Genomic DNA, 18,138 nt, shown 5'->3' with positions numbered 1-18,138 from the left:
CTAATATAACTCAAAAGGGTTTTCTTTAACGGAAGCTTCTCTAATGTCAAACATGTAAAGTGTGGTGTACCGCAGGGCAGCTCTCTAGGCCCTCTTTTCTATTTTTACCAATGACCAGCCACTGGCATTAAACAAAGCATGTGTGTCCATGTATGCTGATGATTCAACCATATATGCATCAGCATCCACAGCTAATGAAGTCACTGAAACCCTTAACAAAGAGTTGCAGTCTGTTTTGGAATAGGTGGCCAGTAATAAACGGGTCCTGAACATTTCTAAAACTAAGAGCATTGTATTTGGTACAAATCATTCTCTAAGTTCTAGACCTCAGCTGAATCTGATAATGAATGTTGTGGCTGTTGAACAAGTTGAGGAGATTAAATTACTTGCCGTTACCTTAGATTGTAAACTGTCATGGTCAAAACATATAGATTCAATGGTTGTAATGATGGGGAGAGGTCTGTCCATAATAAAGAGATGCTCTGCTTTTTTGACATCACACTCCAAAAAGCAGGCTCTGCAGGCTCTAGTTTTGTCTTATCTTGTTTATTGTCCAGTCGTGTGGTCGAGTGCTGTAAGGAAAGACCTAGTTGCGCTGCAGCTGGCCCAGAAAAGAGCGGCACGTCTTGCTATTCATTGCAGAGGGTTGATATAAATACCATGCATGCCAGTCTCTCTTGGCTAAGAGTTTAGGAGAGACTAACTGCATCACTTCTTATTTTTATAAGAACATGAATGTGTTGAGAATCCCAAATTGTTTGCATAGTCAACTTACACACAGCTCTGACACACACACTTACCCCACCAGACACGCCCCCAGGGGTCTTTTCACAGTCCCCAAATCCAGAAGAAATTCAAGAAAGTGTACATTTTACATTTTTTACATTTTAGTCATTTAGCAGATGCTCTTATCCAGAGCGACTTACATTACATTTTTTATTTATTTTTCATACTGGCCCCCCGTGGGAATCAAACCCACAACCCTGGCGTTGCAAGCGCCATGCTCTACCAACTGAGCTACACAGGGTACAGTATTATATAGAGCCATTATTGCATGGAACTCCATTCCATCTCATATTGCTCAAATAATCAGCAAACCTGGTTTCAAAAAACAGATAAAGCAACACGTCACGGCACAACGCCTCTCCCCTATTTGACCTAGATAGTTTGTGTGTATGTATTGATATGTAGGCTACGTGTGCCTAGTTCTGTCATTGTCTATTAATATTATGTATTATGTCGTGTTTCATGTGGACCCCAGGAAGAGTAGTTGCTGCTTTTGCAGCATCTAATAGGGATCCTAATATTTTACATTTTAGTCATTTTAGCAGACACTCTTATCCAGAGCGACTTACAGTTAGTGAGTGCATACATTTTCATACTGGCCCCCCGTGGGAAACAAACCCACAACCCTGGCGTTGCACGCGCCATGCTCTACCAACTGAGCTACAGGGGACTACAACATTTTTATTTTTTAGTCATCCAATTGACATTTTAGTCATTTAGCAGACGCTCTTATCCAGAGCGACTTACAATTAGTGAGTGCATAAATTTTTCATACTGGCCCCCCGTACACAGTAGCCTGTAGTTAATGGATGATATTTGCAGTGTGTTTAGGAGAAGAGAGGAGAATGTCACAGTTGAAACCCATTGTCTCAATAGTCCATTTGTACAAGAGACTGATTTTTGAAATAAGAGTGCTCTTCACAGGTGAGTAATGTACAGTTGATGGAAGTGCTCAGTGCCATTACTATGTTTTCAGTTCAAAGTGGACATGTGAGCACTCATTCAGTGGTTCCGCTGAGCAAACACCAGCTTTGGGCTATTGATTCTGTACTTGTGATTGAACACGTTACATTCTTTTTCTTCCTGCTGAAACCTCTGGCTATTCATGGATTGCACATTTCGTCACAATATTGTTTTGAACATTCGTTTTGGACTGATGGCCGAATGAGCATTCTACTCAATGCATTGTCAATGAGCACTGGTGAAGATTTCATCAGAAGTGCATTACAGTGGCTTGGAAATACAATGATGTTTCAAAAGGAGGTAAATAATGAGTAGGAAAACCTTTTGTAATGATGGCAAAGTTGTTTCCTACTAAATATGTGTCTACTTTAGCAATGTCATCCTATTTCCAGGTGTCACGGTCGTCGGGAACAGAGGACCAATGCGCAGCGTTAGTTGCGAACATATTTTATTTAATAGAGTAATCACTCGAACAAAACAACAAACAAAACGTGCAGTCCTACAATACAAACCAAAAGGAACAAGATCTTACAACCACTGTGGGAAAACAGCTTGTCTAAATATGGTTCCCAATCAGAGACAACCAGCAACAGCTGACACTCGTTGCCTCTGATTGGGAACCACTCTGGCCAACATAGAAATACAACTACTAGAACAGACACAACGAGCACAAAACATAAAGAACACTCACACCCTGGCTCAATATACCAGCGTCCCCAGAGCCAGGGCGTGACACCAGGACACTATAGTGTAATTTAGACAAAAACGTTGTTAGCCTCCGTCCAGATTGACTGGACTTATCACAACTTTTGAGCACCGAGTAATGGAGGTGCAACCGGTGAATAGGACGGAAGAGGCCATTTACATTTAGTAAAATAAGTCTAGTGAGATCTATCACTCTTCAACATCAGATTTGCAACTTTTCTGTTTACACTAGCCTTGGCTGTTGTGTGGCCAAAGCTACATTCCTGCTTCATGTATGGGTGCAGCTATTAGCATACCGTAAATACCATAGTATATAGACAAACAAAATAAGGATAGCAATTCAAACTATACAGGAGCTTCTCATCTAAGCCATATTGCACACAGTGTTGCACACTTGATTAATGCAATGATTCACAAATGTGTGGATATTTTAAAAGCCTTTCATTTTCAATTTGGTTAACAGAGCAAAAATGCTGTTTTCTGGTATTAAGGTAATTAAGGTAATTCTTGAAGGGACATGTGGTGTGGGAGAGCCACTCAGAGGGGGGTATTTGGTGTAGATGTCTACCTTTGGAGGTAGTGTGGGAGACATATCTTAAAGAGAGATTTGAATCTAGATCTGTCTCTTTACACAAGTATCTCTCCTGGACCTAGTTTTTGTCATCAGAGTAGTGTATTGTAAAGAAGCCCTAGTGAACAGAGAGCACTTAAAGTGCCATGACTGACAACAGACTGAAGGCTTATTTGAGGAGCTGCCCGTAGAAACGTAAAGAAACGTTAACTGCTTCTGACAGCAGCATTGTAAAGAAGAATCCTTACGTGCTCTCTAACAAATATGCTCCAGTCCAGGTTGTAGGGTTGGAGACAGACAGCCACTTATATACAGGAACTATCCTGACACTCATACCAGGATGTGGTTTGTTTTCTGTTGATGTTACATTTTACAGTTTAGTCATTTAGCAGACTAACTTATCCAGAGCGACTTACAGTTAGTGTATTCATCTTAAGATAGCTAGGTGAGACAACCACATATCACAGTCGTAAGTACATTTTTCCTGAATAAAGAAGGTATCAGCAAAGTCAGTGCCGGTAGGAAAAGACAGGTGGAAGGAGGAACAAGACTCTTTGAAGAGGTAGGATTTCAGATGTTTTCGGAAGATGGGCAGGGACTCTGCTGTCCTAGCATCAGGGGGAAGCTGGTTCCACCATTGGTGTATAAGGACAGAGAAGAACTTTGACTGCGCTGAGCGGGAGCTGACCTCCCGTAGGGGTGGGAGGGCCAAGAGACCAGAGGTGGATGTTCATTCCTAATGGAGCTCTGTTGAAATGCTTTGTTTTCTCTCCTGATAAAAAATGGTTCTATGGATGTGCTAGCGTAATTTACTATATACTACAACAAGTGGTAATATTTAACACGAGATATTGTGAATGATGCGTCTTACACTTCTTTTCACTTTTATTATGTAAAGGATCAGCGGGTATCCTAACAAAATATAAACGAGCATCAGAGCAAGACAAGACATTGTGAGGCGGAGAAAGCACAATGAATAAAAATACCAACTGTACACTTGGAGATTTACATAGAAAGGGATTGTGACAGTGATAAAGAGCGAGCGCCGAAAATCAACTGAACTGAGTTCATAAATCTAGGTCGTCTAGCCAGGGCAGTACCAAGGCTCCAGACCTAGCATCTTGTTGATGTGTCTTAATTATTGGCTCAGTTGTGAGTTAGCACGGTATACACTGGGAAGCCAATATACAAGACCATTTGTTCTAGCCAGAAAGCCATTTCAAAAAGCCATTATGGCAGTGACAGACACCTCTATTACCATGAACATAGCGCTTTAGTGGTTAGTTGGAGCCAAACTTGTGTAATCCAATGTTAACGAATAAGCATGCGTGGGCTCCATCTCTCATTCGGATAGAATGGTTTGTCTTCAAAGGAACACAGACTTTGAGGGTAGGTGTCTGGGGCAGTCAGGTTTGTTGTGTGGCTAAGTGTGTGTATGACAGTGATGTTAAGCAGATTAAATAAGGAACAGTGATAAAAACAACACTTTTATGTCCTTGCAGTTTTTCTTAGTTAACCTTGTAAGGTATTTATTGTATGGAAATTATTGACAGCATTGAATAGCAATCAAGCAGTCGTAAACAGGGTACAGCTTTAAAAAGCTTTAAAAAATTGAATGTTTGAGAAACCATTTACTTTGATCCTTTGTTCACATTCCCCAGTCCTGTTTCAAATGGTTTGAATCTGGCCTTTACTACTATAGCCCAGAGAAACGCATTGAATAACACATTCATAAATGGCAAAAAAGACAACCGCATTTTTGGGTAGGCACAAAACCTTACCATACCATTACTTCCATTAATTGTTTTAAACCGGTACCGTGTCCCATGTCACTTGTGGGGGTCGTAGAGCAAAACAGAGAACACCATCGTGTTCATGAGTCTCCCCTTTCCATGGTTTGTAGGCCGAACCGTTCGGACGCTACAAACGTTTTCATGAGAAGACCGATTTCCGGGATGTCTCATGGTCTGACAAACACCTCCCTATCTCTGCCACCTGTCACCGCAGATGCAGAAGTGCGACATCGGCGGATGCGGTGGATTGAGACTCATCCAATGCATCCAACGCACCGGTGTTGCACACTCTATATATGCAGCCAACAATAACCAACGTTTCGGCAACGCAGTGCCTTCTTCCGGGTAGTCTGATTATATGACACCTTCTCAACCAGAAAACCAGTTTACAACCATGACATTACATTACCTTAAGATGTAATACGCCATAGCTTTCCCACTTGGTATGAGATTAAATACATTTGACATGTGGGTGAGCTGTCTCTTTAATTCCTCTCTATTGATTCTCAGTGAGGTGTGAATAGCTGGAGCAGTCAGGTGGAAACCTGAAAAACAGACACATCTATGGAACACTCATCACAGCCCTTTCCTTGATCAGGGCACTTATCCACAAAGCAACTCAAAATAGCGCTAGGATAAGTTTGGCCTTTCTGATCATAATTGATATGATTATTTGGACAGGTGGAGTCTCTGGTTATCATGGAGACGACCTGATTCACTGACTGAATGTCTTGTCAAAGAGATCACATTTATTTTGGGAGATCGTAAAATACAACTTTTACATTCAAGACAGGAGAAACAAATTGATTCAGAAGATAATAAAACACGTTTATTTTAGTTTCTCAACTTGTTTGTATAACTTTCTAGCACGTCAAGCTAACTTACAGAGTAGGTAGCTAGCTAGCCAGCTAGCTTTGTAGCCATGGATAGTGAACCTTCCATGGTTTAGCTAAGTACCTAGCTAGCTGGTGGATGTTTTCCTTCTGAAACCAGGTCAGAGGAAAGCAACATTCACCTCCACAAATGCTGTTTACATTGGCATATATACTGTATGAAGCACTTAAGGGACCTCATGGGCACCTTTAACTTGTTCACTTAATTTAAGGGGGAAAGTCACCTTAAAATGTTTTGTGCAACTGACGTAAAGTTAAGGAAACTTTAAGAGAAAAGATAAGGGGAAAATTGACTTAAGATGTTTTATGCAACCGGGCCCTGATCCTAGATCAGCACTCCTAACCTGAGACACTTTGTGGATACGGACCCAGGTCTCTAGGGACTTCAGTCTGTTACTCTGGCCTCTATGTGACAGTGTCTGTACCTTTAATGTACCCCTACTGCACAATACACAAACTCACAGGAATCAAGACACTCATAAAGAATCTGGTTCTCCATGCCCTCGTTCTCCATGCCCTTGTTCTCCATGCCCTCGTTCTCCATGCCCTCGTTCTCCTTGCCCTCGTTCTCCTTGCCCTCGTTCTCCATGCCCTCGTTCTCCATGCCCTCGTTCTCCATGCCCTCGTTCTCCATGCCCTCATTCTCCTTTAGCATTTTCTTTCAGACATTGTTCACAAAATATCTCTTTCCCTCTATTGAAAATCACCTTTAAATGTGATGGACTACTCTCCACAGAAGGGGTTCACAGAAAGAGGTAGCAGCTTCATCACGTCATTTACCAGACGCTCTCATCCAGAGCGACAGCATCCATTTTCATACTGCTCCACCGTGGGAATCAAACCCACAACCCTGGTGCCATGCTCTACCAACTGAGCCACATGGGACCACATCTGTCTTCCAATGAGAGGGGACCTCAGTGACAGATCTGTCATTTGATGGTATGGGTGTTGTACAGGCTACACACTGTGACGGTATGGGTGTTGTACAGGCTACACACTGTGATGGTATGGGTGTTGTACAGGCTACACACTGTGATGGTATGGGTGTTGTACAGGCTACACACTGTGATGGTATGGGTGTTGTACAGGCTACACACTGTGAAGGTATGGGTGTTGTACAGGCTACACACTGTGATGGTATGGGTGTTGTACAGGCTACACACTGTGATGGTATGGGTGTTGTACAGGCTACACACTGTGATGGTATGGGTGTTATACAGGCTACACACTGTGATGGTATGGGTGTTGTACAGGCTACACACTGTGATGGTATGGGTGTTGTACAGGCTACACACTGTGATGGTATGGGTGTTGTACAGGCTACACACTGTGATGGTATGGGTGTTGTACAGGCTACACACTGTGAAGGAGAACACTTTTCTTATCCCTCTATTGTATTTTGGCTACCAGAGTACAGCTCATATATCCTGTGTATTACCTTCGGAGAATAGTGAATTCTGTCATGCCATCCGCCTCCCTACTGTACGGTATTGAGATGTTTTTATTTAACCTTTATTTAACTAGGCAAGTCAGTTAAGAACAAATTCTTATTTACAATGACGGCCTACACCAGCCAAACCCGGACGACGCTGGGCCAATTGTGCGCCGCCCTATGGGACTCCCAATCACGGCCGGTTGTGATACAGCCTGGAATCGAACCAGGGTCTGTAGTGACGCCTCAAGCACTGAGATGCAGTGCCTTAGACCGCTGCACCACTCGGGAGATACTGTGTGTATGTGGGTATGTTCTGAATGTGTAGGTGTAGGAATCAATAGCTTCCATACTATCACTGGAGAAAGCATAACATTGACATTCCAGTAGCTTATTGTAGACAGCGTTCAATGAAAAGGTTTTAATGGATTTCAAATAATCTTAATATACTGGATGCTCCAATGGCCTATTTGAAATAGCTTCACCTTCCAGAAAAGGGTTCCGAATTCGCAATGAATCAGAGCCATTGCAGAAAGGTTTTCAGACTATTTACTCTCTCAAGTCCAAGATAACGTTGGTAAGGAAATAAATTAATGAATATCCAAAGAGAGAAGATGAGTAGGCCCCTGGACTATATTAACAGGGAAGGAGTGTTTCCAGTTATACATGAAATTAGTGTAGGTCTAAGTCTATAGCACTGTGCAAAATTCCGATATTTTTCCCTCTGAGTTGAATGAACTTCCTTTTCTCTTTCAGTCTGTCATGGCGGGGGCCTTCATGGACTCGCCCAATGATGACGACAGCACGGACCACTCCCTCTTCAACTCCTCGGCCAGCGTCCACGCCGCCTCTATGGCAGCCCATGACCAGCCAGAGCGGGAGCCCATGTCCCGCGACGCCATCTGGCTTTGGATTGCCATCACCGCCACCATCGGGAACATTGTGGTCGTGGGAGTGGTGTACGCCTTCACTTTCTGAGTGGTGGAAGCCATGATGGAGTGTTGCTAGCAGGAGGAAGCTGCTGGACAAGACATTTGGACATAAGCTCAGAACATTACAGCAGCCAATGGCCACTCTCAAAGGCTACACTGATACAGAGGGAGTGAATGATTATTGCATTGGTATCTTGTCCAAGCATTTGAAAGACAAGGGACTGTTTACAAATACAGAATTTAATATGTGTAATATGTTGGTCATGTTACTGCAGCCAAAGGTCAAAACATGGAATATTGTGTACATGTGCTGTTGACTATACATTAAGATGTTAACATTTCTGATGAATCTTTAATAAGTCAACAGGGTCTAGTAATAGTGAACAGTGATGTCTGCTCTGAATACCCTCCGAGGTCATTGGTCAAACTGAAATCATGTGACGTTAAATATTCCGATAATCAAAACCTGAGTAACGTGCCATTTGGAGCGTTTCGAGATCATTTTATGGAAAGTAACACTGATACGTTTTTTAACATGTCATTAACATCATGACTCCACAGTCGTTACTGTATTCTACATCTACAGTGCTATGAAAAAGTATTTGCCCCCTTTCTAATTTTCTCTACTTTTGCATATTTGTGATACTGAATGTTATCAGATCTTCAACCAAAACCTAATATTAGATTAAGGGAAAATAAGTGAACAAATAACACAACAATTACATATTTATTTCATAAACAAAGTTATGCAACACTCAATTCCCCTGTGTGAAAAAGTAATTGCCCCCTTACACAATAACTGGTTGTGCCACCTTTAGCTGCAATGACTCCAAACAAATGCTTCCTGTAGTTGTTGATCAGTCTCTCACGTCGCTGTGGAGGAATTTTGGCCCACTCTTCCATGCAGAACTGCTTTAACTCAGTGACGTGTGGGTTTTCAAGCATGAACTGCTCGTTTCAAGTCCTGCCACAACATCTCAATTTGGATTAGGTCTGGACTTTGACTAGGCCATTCAAAAACTTCAAATTTGTTGCTTTTTAACCATTTTCATGTAGACTTGATTGTGTGTAAGAACATCATACCAAAGGTCAAGCATGGTGGTGGTGGTGTGATGGTTTGGGGATGCTTTGCTGCCTCAGGACCTGAACGACTTGCCTTAATAGGAGGAACCATGAATTCTGCTCTGTATCAAAGAATTCTACAGGAGAATGTCAGACCATCCGTCTGTGAGCTGAAGCTGAAGCGCAGCTGGGTCATGCAGCAAGACAATGATCCAAAACACACAATCAAGTCTACATGAAAATTGCTAAAAAGCAACAAATTGGACGTTTTGGAATGGCCTAGTCATTGCAGCTAAAGGTGGCACAACCAGTTATTGAGTGTAAGGGGGCAATTACTTTTTCACACAGGGGAATTGGGTGTTGCATAACTTTGTTTATGAAATAAATATGTAATTGTTGTGTTATTTGTTCACTTATTTTCCCTTAATCTAATATTAGGTTTTGGTTGAAGATCTGATAACATTCAGTATCACAAATATGCAAAAGTAGAGAAAATTAGAAAGGGGGCAAATACTTTTTCATAGCACTGTATCTGCCCAAAACATGGAGTTGATGTTTATGACAAACATACTAAAAACAGAATGCCTAAAGATCTTAGATTTACTGTCCGCATGACAGTATAGTTCACCTGACAGTATCAGTTTTGGATCAAGTGAATCTAGTACTCTGCTTTTGAGTGCTGAATAAACAATATTTTCCCAACATATTTATATCTAAGATGGTATGGGTAACCTAAATCTATTTCTCTTAAACACCCCTAGCAGACCTTTAACCCATATGAGCGGGAAGTACCATTTATAGAAATGGATGTTCACCTTGATCGCTTGTCATTTTTATGTCCATTCTGTTTAGCGATACACTTTTCACAGATGTTTACATGTGGAAACAACATCCATCACACTTAGAACTCAGTTGGATTCAAGTCGTGTAAATACATCTTGATGTGACTGCTGTAACCATTTCAATGTCGGTCTTAATGTATAATTTGATCGAATATTATATTTCTTCCTCTTTATACTCCCTAAACACATTGTAACCCAAACTGCCTTCCAACGCCAAATCGTTTTAATAAGCCCTGGAAGCGACAAGACCCAGTTGCCATAGCGATTAATCTCTGTCTCTATGTTCCTCTCAAGTATACCATTTCTTTCGTTCCCAGTGCAGCACACCTGTTTATCTCTCTCTAAACTCCCTAACACACCACATCCATATGGATTATGAACACTCCTCATAGAGGCTCTTTACATGTTGACATCGTTCACACCATACATTAGCCGATACTCTATAACATTAAGAATCAACTTAGATACAATAAGTTGATTGATATTCTACACATGAGCTTTAGAGCTAAAATAGTTGTCTCCTGCTGGTTGCCCTTAGATACCATAAGCATTTCATACTGTAAAGCAGGGCTCTCCAACCCTGTTCCTGGAGAGCTACCCTCCTGTAGGTGTTCTCTCCAACCCTGTCCCTGGAGAGCTACCCTCCTGTAGGTGTTCTCTCCAACCCTGTTCCTGGAGAGCTACCCTCCTGTAGGTGTTCTCTCCAACCCTGTTCCTGGAGCGCTACCCTCCTGTAGGTGTTCTCTCCAACCCTGTTCCCGGAGAGCTACCCTCCAGTAGGTGTTCTCTCCAACCCTGTTCCCGGAGAGCTACCCTCCTGTAGGTGTTCTCTCCAACCCAACTCCTGGAGAGCTACCCTCCTGTAGGTGTTCTCTCCAACCCAACTCCTGGAGAGCTACCCTCCAGTAGGTTTTTGCTGCAACCCCAGTTGTAACTAACCTGATTCAGCTCATCAACCAGGTAATTATTAGAATCATGTGTGCTAGATTAGGGTTGTAGTGAAAACCTACAGGACGGTAGCCCTCCAGGAACAGGATTGGAGAGAACACCTACAGGACGGTAGCCCTCCAGGAACAGGATTGGAGAGAACACCTACAGGACGGTAGCCCTCCAGGAACAGGATTGGAGAGAACACCTACAGGACGGTAGCCCTCCAGGAACAGGGTTGGAGAGAACACCTACAGGACGGTAGCCCTCCAGGAACAGGATTGGAGAGAACACCTACAGGACGGTAGCCCTCCAGGAACAGGGTTGGAGAGAACACCTACAGGACGGTAGCCCTCCAGGAACAGGATTGGAGAGCGCTGCTCTACATATTGCGTTTACCCCGGAGAGCCAGAATAGTTGTCTTCTGCTTTTACTGTGTGCCCTTTGTGCACATTGGTGTCAACGGTGGGATTCAGAGCAAGTTACTTACCAGACAGGGGGCATCCACACCTCCAAACCCCAAAGTCACTCTCTAAATTGCAGCAGCCAGACACTGAGCTCCACTTTAAGTGTAACGTCGAGGCTGGGAGGATAAATCACTGATGCGTCCCTGCCACACCGTAGAGCAGACCCCAGGAGGTCAAACACACAGCATTAATACAGTCACAGTTTGTGAATAATCAATGGCTGCCTTCCAAATGGCACCCTACATGTATTCCCCAAATAGTGCGCTGTGGGCCTTGGTCAAAAGTAGTGCACTATGTAGGGAATAGGGCACCATTTAGGATGTAGACATTGGTTTGGCTGTGATGGCGGGGACGGTCACCGCATGATGTAGTCCCGGGATAGGGAATACAATGTCCTTTTGGTTATAATGGGTGAGCCCTTCTATCCATATGGTTCGGTGTGATAAGTTGGTCCGTTATTAACCTTGATTAATCAATCATTAAACAGAGAGATGGATGACTTGTTGAAACGTTCTTAATGATATGTTAATCAAGAAATCTCTTTCGTTTTCTAGAAAATTATGATTTTTTTTTTATGTGATTGAGCTCACTTTAATAAAATGTTTTGATCGTTTAATTTGGGCGTAGAGGAATTAGATCTGAAAGCAGATATTAACCCCATTCTATATTATCCATGTTAAATCGTCCAATCAGCAAACTGTTTCAAGAGAATAGCTCAGAAGACTTATACATGGATGTTTGAGTAAGCTCTGCATACTCTGAGCAGTTGATTATGACGTTGTTCCAGTTAATTAACTAAGTATTCAAGGTCTTACTGAAAATACAGTTTGTAAAGATAGATGGTGTGTTCAACCATATTGTTCTTCACTTGCACTGTAACTATGCTCTTTTGTATCAGTTATTAAGTATGTAATATTAAAATGTAGTTTGGTAAATGTCTTCAATAAATGTAATGTGGCTGGGTGTGATCATTCCCAGAAACACAGGATCATCCTTGAGGAAAATAGATATTATCTAATGTTATTAAAGTTGTCTAAGAATAATTCTAATATATGTCACAGGTCATTTAGCATGTTCTCATGGTCTTCTGTCATTCTCAATATCATCCTCACATCCAATAATTATTATGTTCAGAGATAATTATCTGAATGGCATTTACCAGTTTGCGATGATTGATGAGTGTGTCAATATCCAAGCAATTTCCCAACCTCAATCGATGACAGAAATGTTGCATTATGTTTCATAAGAAGCTCTATTGGTTGGTATTTGAAACTGTAGTTTCAGATTACCTTTCGATTATAGACCAGTGGCCTACAGAATGCAGGTGGCCTACAGAATGCCGGTGGCCTACAGCATGCAGGTGGCCTACAGAATGCCGGTGGCCTACAGAATGCAGGTGGCCTACAGAATGCAGGTGGCCTACAGAATGCCGGTGGCCTACAGAATGCCGGTGGCCTACAGAATGTAGGTGGCCTACAGAATGCCGGTGGCCTACAGAATGCAGGGGGCCTACAGAATGCCGGTGGCCTACAGAATGCAGGTGGCCTACAGAATGCCGGTGGCCTACAGAATGCAGGTGGCCTACAGAATGCCGGTGGCCTACAGAATGCAGGTGGCCTACAGAATGCAGGTGGCCTACAGAATGCCGGTGGCCTACAGAATGCAGGTGGCCTACAGAATGCAGGTGGCCTACAGAATGCCGGTGGCCTACAGAATGCCGGTGGCCTACAGAATGCAGGTGGCCTACAGAATGCCGGTGGCATACAGAATGCCGGTGGCCTACAGAAATTGCAACTCAGCTATAGGGAAATGCTCAGAGTAATTTGGTGACATTGATTTTAAAATGCTGCATTCAAGCCAAGAAGCCAGATAATCATATAGTGATAATGATGCAGAAAATGTGGCACCTCACTCCACTTTCACATTAATAGCCAATCATGACACACAGAGCCAGAAACCCAATATGTCACAAAATCTCTAAATGAGCCCAGGTCGGATTAATTGCTAAACAAAGCAAATTCAATCGGAATGAAAAGGTACTACCTAATAACTTATAATTTCAGTGGGATAAGGTACAGCTCTTTTCCCAAGTCTGTGAGAGTGGGAGAGACAGAGACAGCTGTGTGTTACCACACATTTTCCCTGTGTGCATTCTGCATGGATAAACACTCTGCTCCACTCCACTCCTCTGGGACGGCTGCTGCCGCCTGAGCATTCACATCACACAGTGCCCTGCTGTGCCACGCTTAGCACAGCCCTCACGTCCAACACCGACCCACTGCACACACCACTCTTCACTGGGGCCGCAAAGCAAGCCGTGACCAGCCAACCGTCTCCTCTCCTGACCCCACTGCTGACACCAGGGTGCACAAAGTGCACTCAATAAAAGCACAGCAGCGTGAAGATTTTGATTTCTTCTTTGATGCTTGCAATAGTGACACTATATTTCTGCTGCCATGCAGGTATCAAGGTAGCTAGAACGTTTAAGCTTTGCTAATATGGATTGAATTGATCTGTTTGTGTGGACATCAAATCCATGCCTGGATTTAGCCAGTGAGTCATTTCCCAGAGCATTTCCATTCTGTTGTATTGTCATTTTAGTCATAACATTTCTGTGTGTGAGGTGAGCACAACCCTAGAAATGCCCCAGTGGTCATGTTCACACTCAAGGCAACATGCCAGAATCCGCTTACCTCCCTTTATTGGATCAATGAGAGTGCATTCAAATGCCATTAAGCCATTTACTGGGCAACACCTCCACTTACAAAAAAATAAATATTCCTGTATGTACAGTAGAAAGCAATCTAGACGTCACAATATTTTCATGGTCAATTTCTTTAAGGCCATCCTATGTCAGTAATGTTACACTGAATGGGATTTTTGATTTGCCACTGCTTACTATGGTGGGAATTCAACTCACCCCTAGCCTATAAAATGATGACTGTACATCAACATTGCATTCTGCCAGGGCAACAAATCCAATTGTAAAACCCCAAATGACTTTGTTTTGAACAAATAAGCCCTGCTCTTTTTGTCGTACAGTGCAAATTTGACTTGGAGGTAAACCTGCTTGATGGATGTCAGGCAAATGTCCTTATAAGCATGATAGATGCGGTTGTTTCCCCTTCTAATTAAGATTAAGCAAGGCTTGAGAGTGGATTGGCCATTGAACTGGAAGTCAACAGCAGGTAGCTATCAAATGAACCCAACACTACAACACCAAAGCATTGCATATTGCTCATTGACATGAAAGTGTCATGCCTGAACTTTCACCTTTGCTCATTCATGCAATGGCAAGTTTATTATTTAATAGCAATGCTTTCTCTGAGTAATCTGAAATGAGCAATATGATTTCCATAGTGTTACCAATATCACATCCATACATAACATCATTCGATTCACCTTGATGGATTTTTCCATAGCCTAATATTTTAAATAAATAGATTTCAAAACAATGTTCAAGAGGTAAGTTGAAGGTTCCAATGAAAACAGCATGCTTTGAAGCAGCTCAAGTGCTGGGATGAATTCAAAAAGAAGGGGAACGATTATCCCCATAAAGAAAAAGAGTGGAAATTATATTAGACACGTTTGTTGTCTCATTACATTTTCGTCATTTAGCAGAGCTAAATTAGCACTTGTCTATAACTGTGGCAATAGTATTTTACAAATGAGAAACAAAGCCTTCTCGTTTAGAACATCATCATTCAGGTGAGGGAGAGGTTCTCCACAGCAGCTGCTTGGCTTTGGCTCTTCCTCTGATGAATCCCCTGTTAAACCTGCGGAGGAGATTGATGGCCCAGGCCTCTCTGCTCATTAGACTCGTCTGTGTCCTCCATGATGGCTCTCTGACAAATAGTTTCCACTGGTCTCAATCAGTTTGACATCAGCATCAGGTAAACACATTTTATGAATAACCCTTAGATGTCTAGGAGGAGATGGGGTTGGTCTTGCTGTAATTTGGCTGTTGCTGTGAGCCTGATATGGATGAGAATGAGAGACAACCCCATCAGACTGAATGGTCTCGTTCAGGTGTGAACAGGTTTGTCTGAGATAAATCAGCTAATATGGATCGGATGCCAGCAAAACTATTTATCACTTCTGGACTTTACGGTCTTTGGTCCAGTTTCTCGGATATGCTAGCCAGAAGGTGGCAGTGTTTTGTCATTCAGAATAAGACAAAAAATGTAATGATTTCATTTTCAAAATAAAAGTTGTATGAATTGTGCTCTGAGGATATCAGTCTTTATTCTCCTAGACTTAATTGGGAAAAGGGTACACATTTGTGGAACGAAAATGTTAAAAGATTATCTTAAGCTGTAGAAAGACCTGACAGCTTTCGTGAATTAACCTAATGTGTTATGTCCTCTCTTCACTCCATGTAATGCAGTGCCTCGTGAAAGAATATCACTCCCACACATTTTTATCGAAATGGATTCATCAATAACATCAATGGAACTTGTATATACTGAACACATCCAAATACCGTAGTCTGCTCATACAGTGCATACAGGGGCGTCATGCACCCCAAAAATCTGAGGGGGCACAAAGTAAGTGAGGATGGCTGGGGGGGTCCGGAGTTTAGCATTTTTCAAACACCTAAAACCTAGAGCCATAGTAATTATGCTTAATTCTATGTCAAAAATATTACCGTTTTTTTGCATATCTAAACATTCCTCTTGAGCTGTCTTTATCCTCCTGACTGGTGGTTCTTTTTTTTAAAGAAACTAGATATGCTTCTCTGCACATCTGCTAAAATCTTGGTAAAAGATTGAAATGAATGTGAGTCTTATTCAGTATATTTAGTTATTGCTTGCTTTTCTAAAGTGTACCAACCTTGCCAGCAGGAATGCCAGCTAAGATAGTTAGACAAGCTAGCTATAACAACTTGATTGATAGCCTGAAATGGCTTTTGGTACATAGTTATGAGGGTGGGAGATTTCATAAAATTGCTAGGTGGCTAGTAGTATTAAAAAAATATATAAATAATAATAATTTAAACAGGACAAATCTAAGAGGGGACGTACCCCTGTGCTCCGTATGGGCATTACGCATCTGAGTGCTTATGAAGTGTCTTGTATTTCCACCTTTGTTAGCAAACTCCAAGCCAAGTGACACAACATAGCACTTGACTGCTCCAGGCTCCAGGCTCCGGACTGTTGTGGTTACCCTCTTCTGAAGCACTCGTCACCATAGGCCTTGTCTGTTTGATGCTAATCTCAATTAAACAGAAGTACAATTATCTTGCAAAAGTTGGTCATTTCCTGTTTTACTTCTTGGGGGAATGCCATTAACAATTGTGATTACCTTTGTAAAGGAAGGAACTGAAGTCTCTTGCCTCACAAAATCTCCAAATAATCAGCTATGAAAAACCAGGAACTGCTGCTGCTCACAATCACATACTGTAATTCTACATGAGCCTTGACAGATTCTCGCCGTTTCATCTGTCCACGAGAATCTGTCCACGAGAGATTTGTTTGATGCTCACCCAACCTGACGTTAGTGAGTATATTTCTCTGAAACAGAAAAGGGGAAGTCATCCGTGTGATTCTAGTTCCTGTAGCCCCGTTCCCATGGTGACTTTGGACAGGAAATCTATTACCGTCTTGTCTTCCCCTTGACTTGATCTTCTGGACCCCCAGGGTGCTGGAACCTTTCACAGACTTGCCCAGGAATATTCCTTTCACCATGGACATCTGTTTGAGCTGTATATTAAACTCCTATGTATAGCCAACTATAGAGCACAAACAGCTCCGGGGCTAGACGACTTGTGGACTAGATGCTCTTTGATATTGAATGAGAGTGTCTGCCTCCTGTGTAGCCAACTCAGCACTCAATAATATATGCTTTCATCCCCCCCCAACCTCCAGGTCACTGAGCAACACACAGACTGTGTAGCTTCTACGATGCCACACCAATAGAACTAAACCACCTACTGTTACTGGAAATTAACACAGACGCCAACAGAGCACTAAGAATAAAGCCGTTCAAGATAACAGGGGGGGTTATACAATTATTTAGGTTAATGGAGAGATTAAGTGTCAGTGAGTGTGTTTTGATGCTTTTAGTGGTTGTCTGTGTTCTGTGTGGGCCAGAGTAAAAGGACGTGCAGTGTCTTCTCTGAGACATCCCAGCCTTAGCCCTGACAGGAGGAAGGACTCTTATGGTCAGTGAGAATGTGTCTCTGTAAACAACCGCCTGAGGGCTGTGACGCATCAGCCCCAGACACAGGAGGAGGATGAGGTAGGAAATTAAATACTGAAATGGCAAAATAATCTGCTGCCGCTCGCTCTGCTTCTGTTTTAGCAGTTGGCTCATAGTTGAAATCGCAGGCTGTCAACAAAACAATCTGTCATAATATCTGTCACAGGAAAAAAATAACAGCAAGTGAAAGGCCAATTAAGAGCCCATTCTCTGCCAGCCACTGATGATAGCAGTGTACACTGGCAGGCTTTTGGAACCGGCTGTTCCTCAAAATGCTTAACAAAGAGCCAGTAACAGTATTCAACACCAACAACTGAAGGAAACAATGACTAATCTTTCCACACTGTTTTTTATTTTATTTTACCTTTATTTAACCAGGGAAGCCAACTGCGACCTGGCCAAGATAAAGCAAAGCAGTGCGATTAAAACAACACAGAGTTACATATGGGGTAAACAAAACATAAAGTCAAAAATACAACAGAAAAAATATATATATACAGTTTGTGCGAATGTAGTAAGTTATGGAGGTAAGGCAATAAATAGGCCATAATGCCAACTGCGACC

The 18,138-nt window shown here is 42.3% G+C and overlaps 1 protein-coding gene across 1 annotated transcript in view; it reads left to right on the top strand.

Annotated features, from left to right (window-relative positions):
* Positions 1-8,709, top strand: part of LOC121549218 (uncharacterized protein C14orf132-like) — a 34,981-nt gene extending 26,272 nt beyond the window's left edge. Inside the window, exon 2 of the mRNA XM_041861070.1 lies at positions 7,900-8,709. Within this exon, the coding sequence (XP_041717004.1) occupies positions 7,900-8,121 (222 nt within the window). The 3' untranslated portion in view covers positions 8,122-8,709. The remainder of the gene's footprint in view (positions 1-7,899) is intronic.
* Positions 8,710-18,138: the final 9,429 nt, after the last annotated feature.

Source organism: Coregonus clupeaformis, chromosome 33 (assembly GCF_020615455.1).
Source record: "Coregonus clupeaformis isolate EN_2021a chromosome 33, ASM2061545v1, whole genome shotgun sequence".
Lineage (NCBI taxonomy): Eukaryota > Metazoa > Chordata > Actinopteri > Salmoniformes > Salmonidae > Coregonus > Coregonus clupeaformis.
This window is presented reverse-complemented; position numbering and strand designations above follow the sequence as displayed.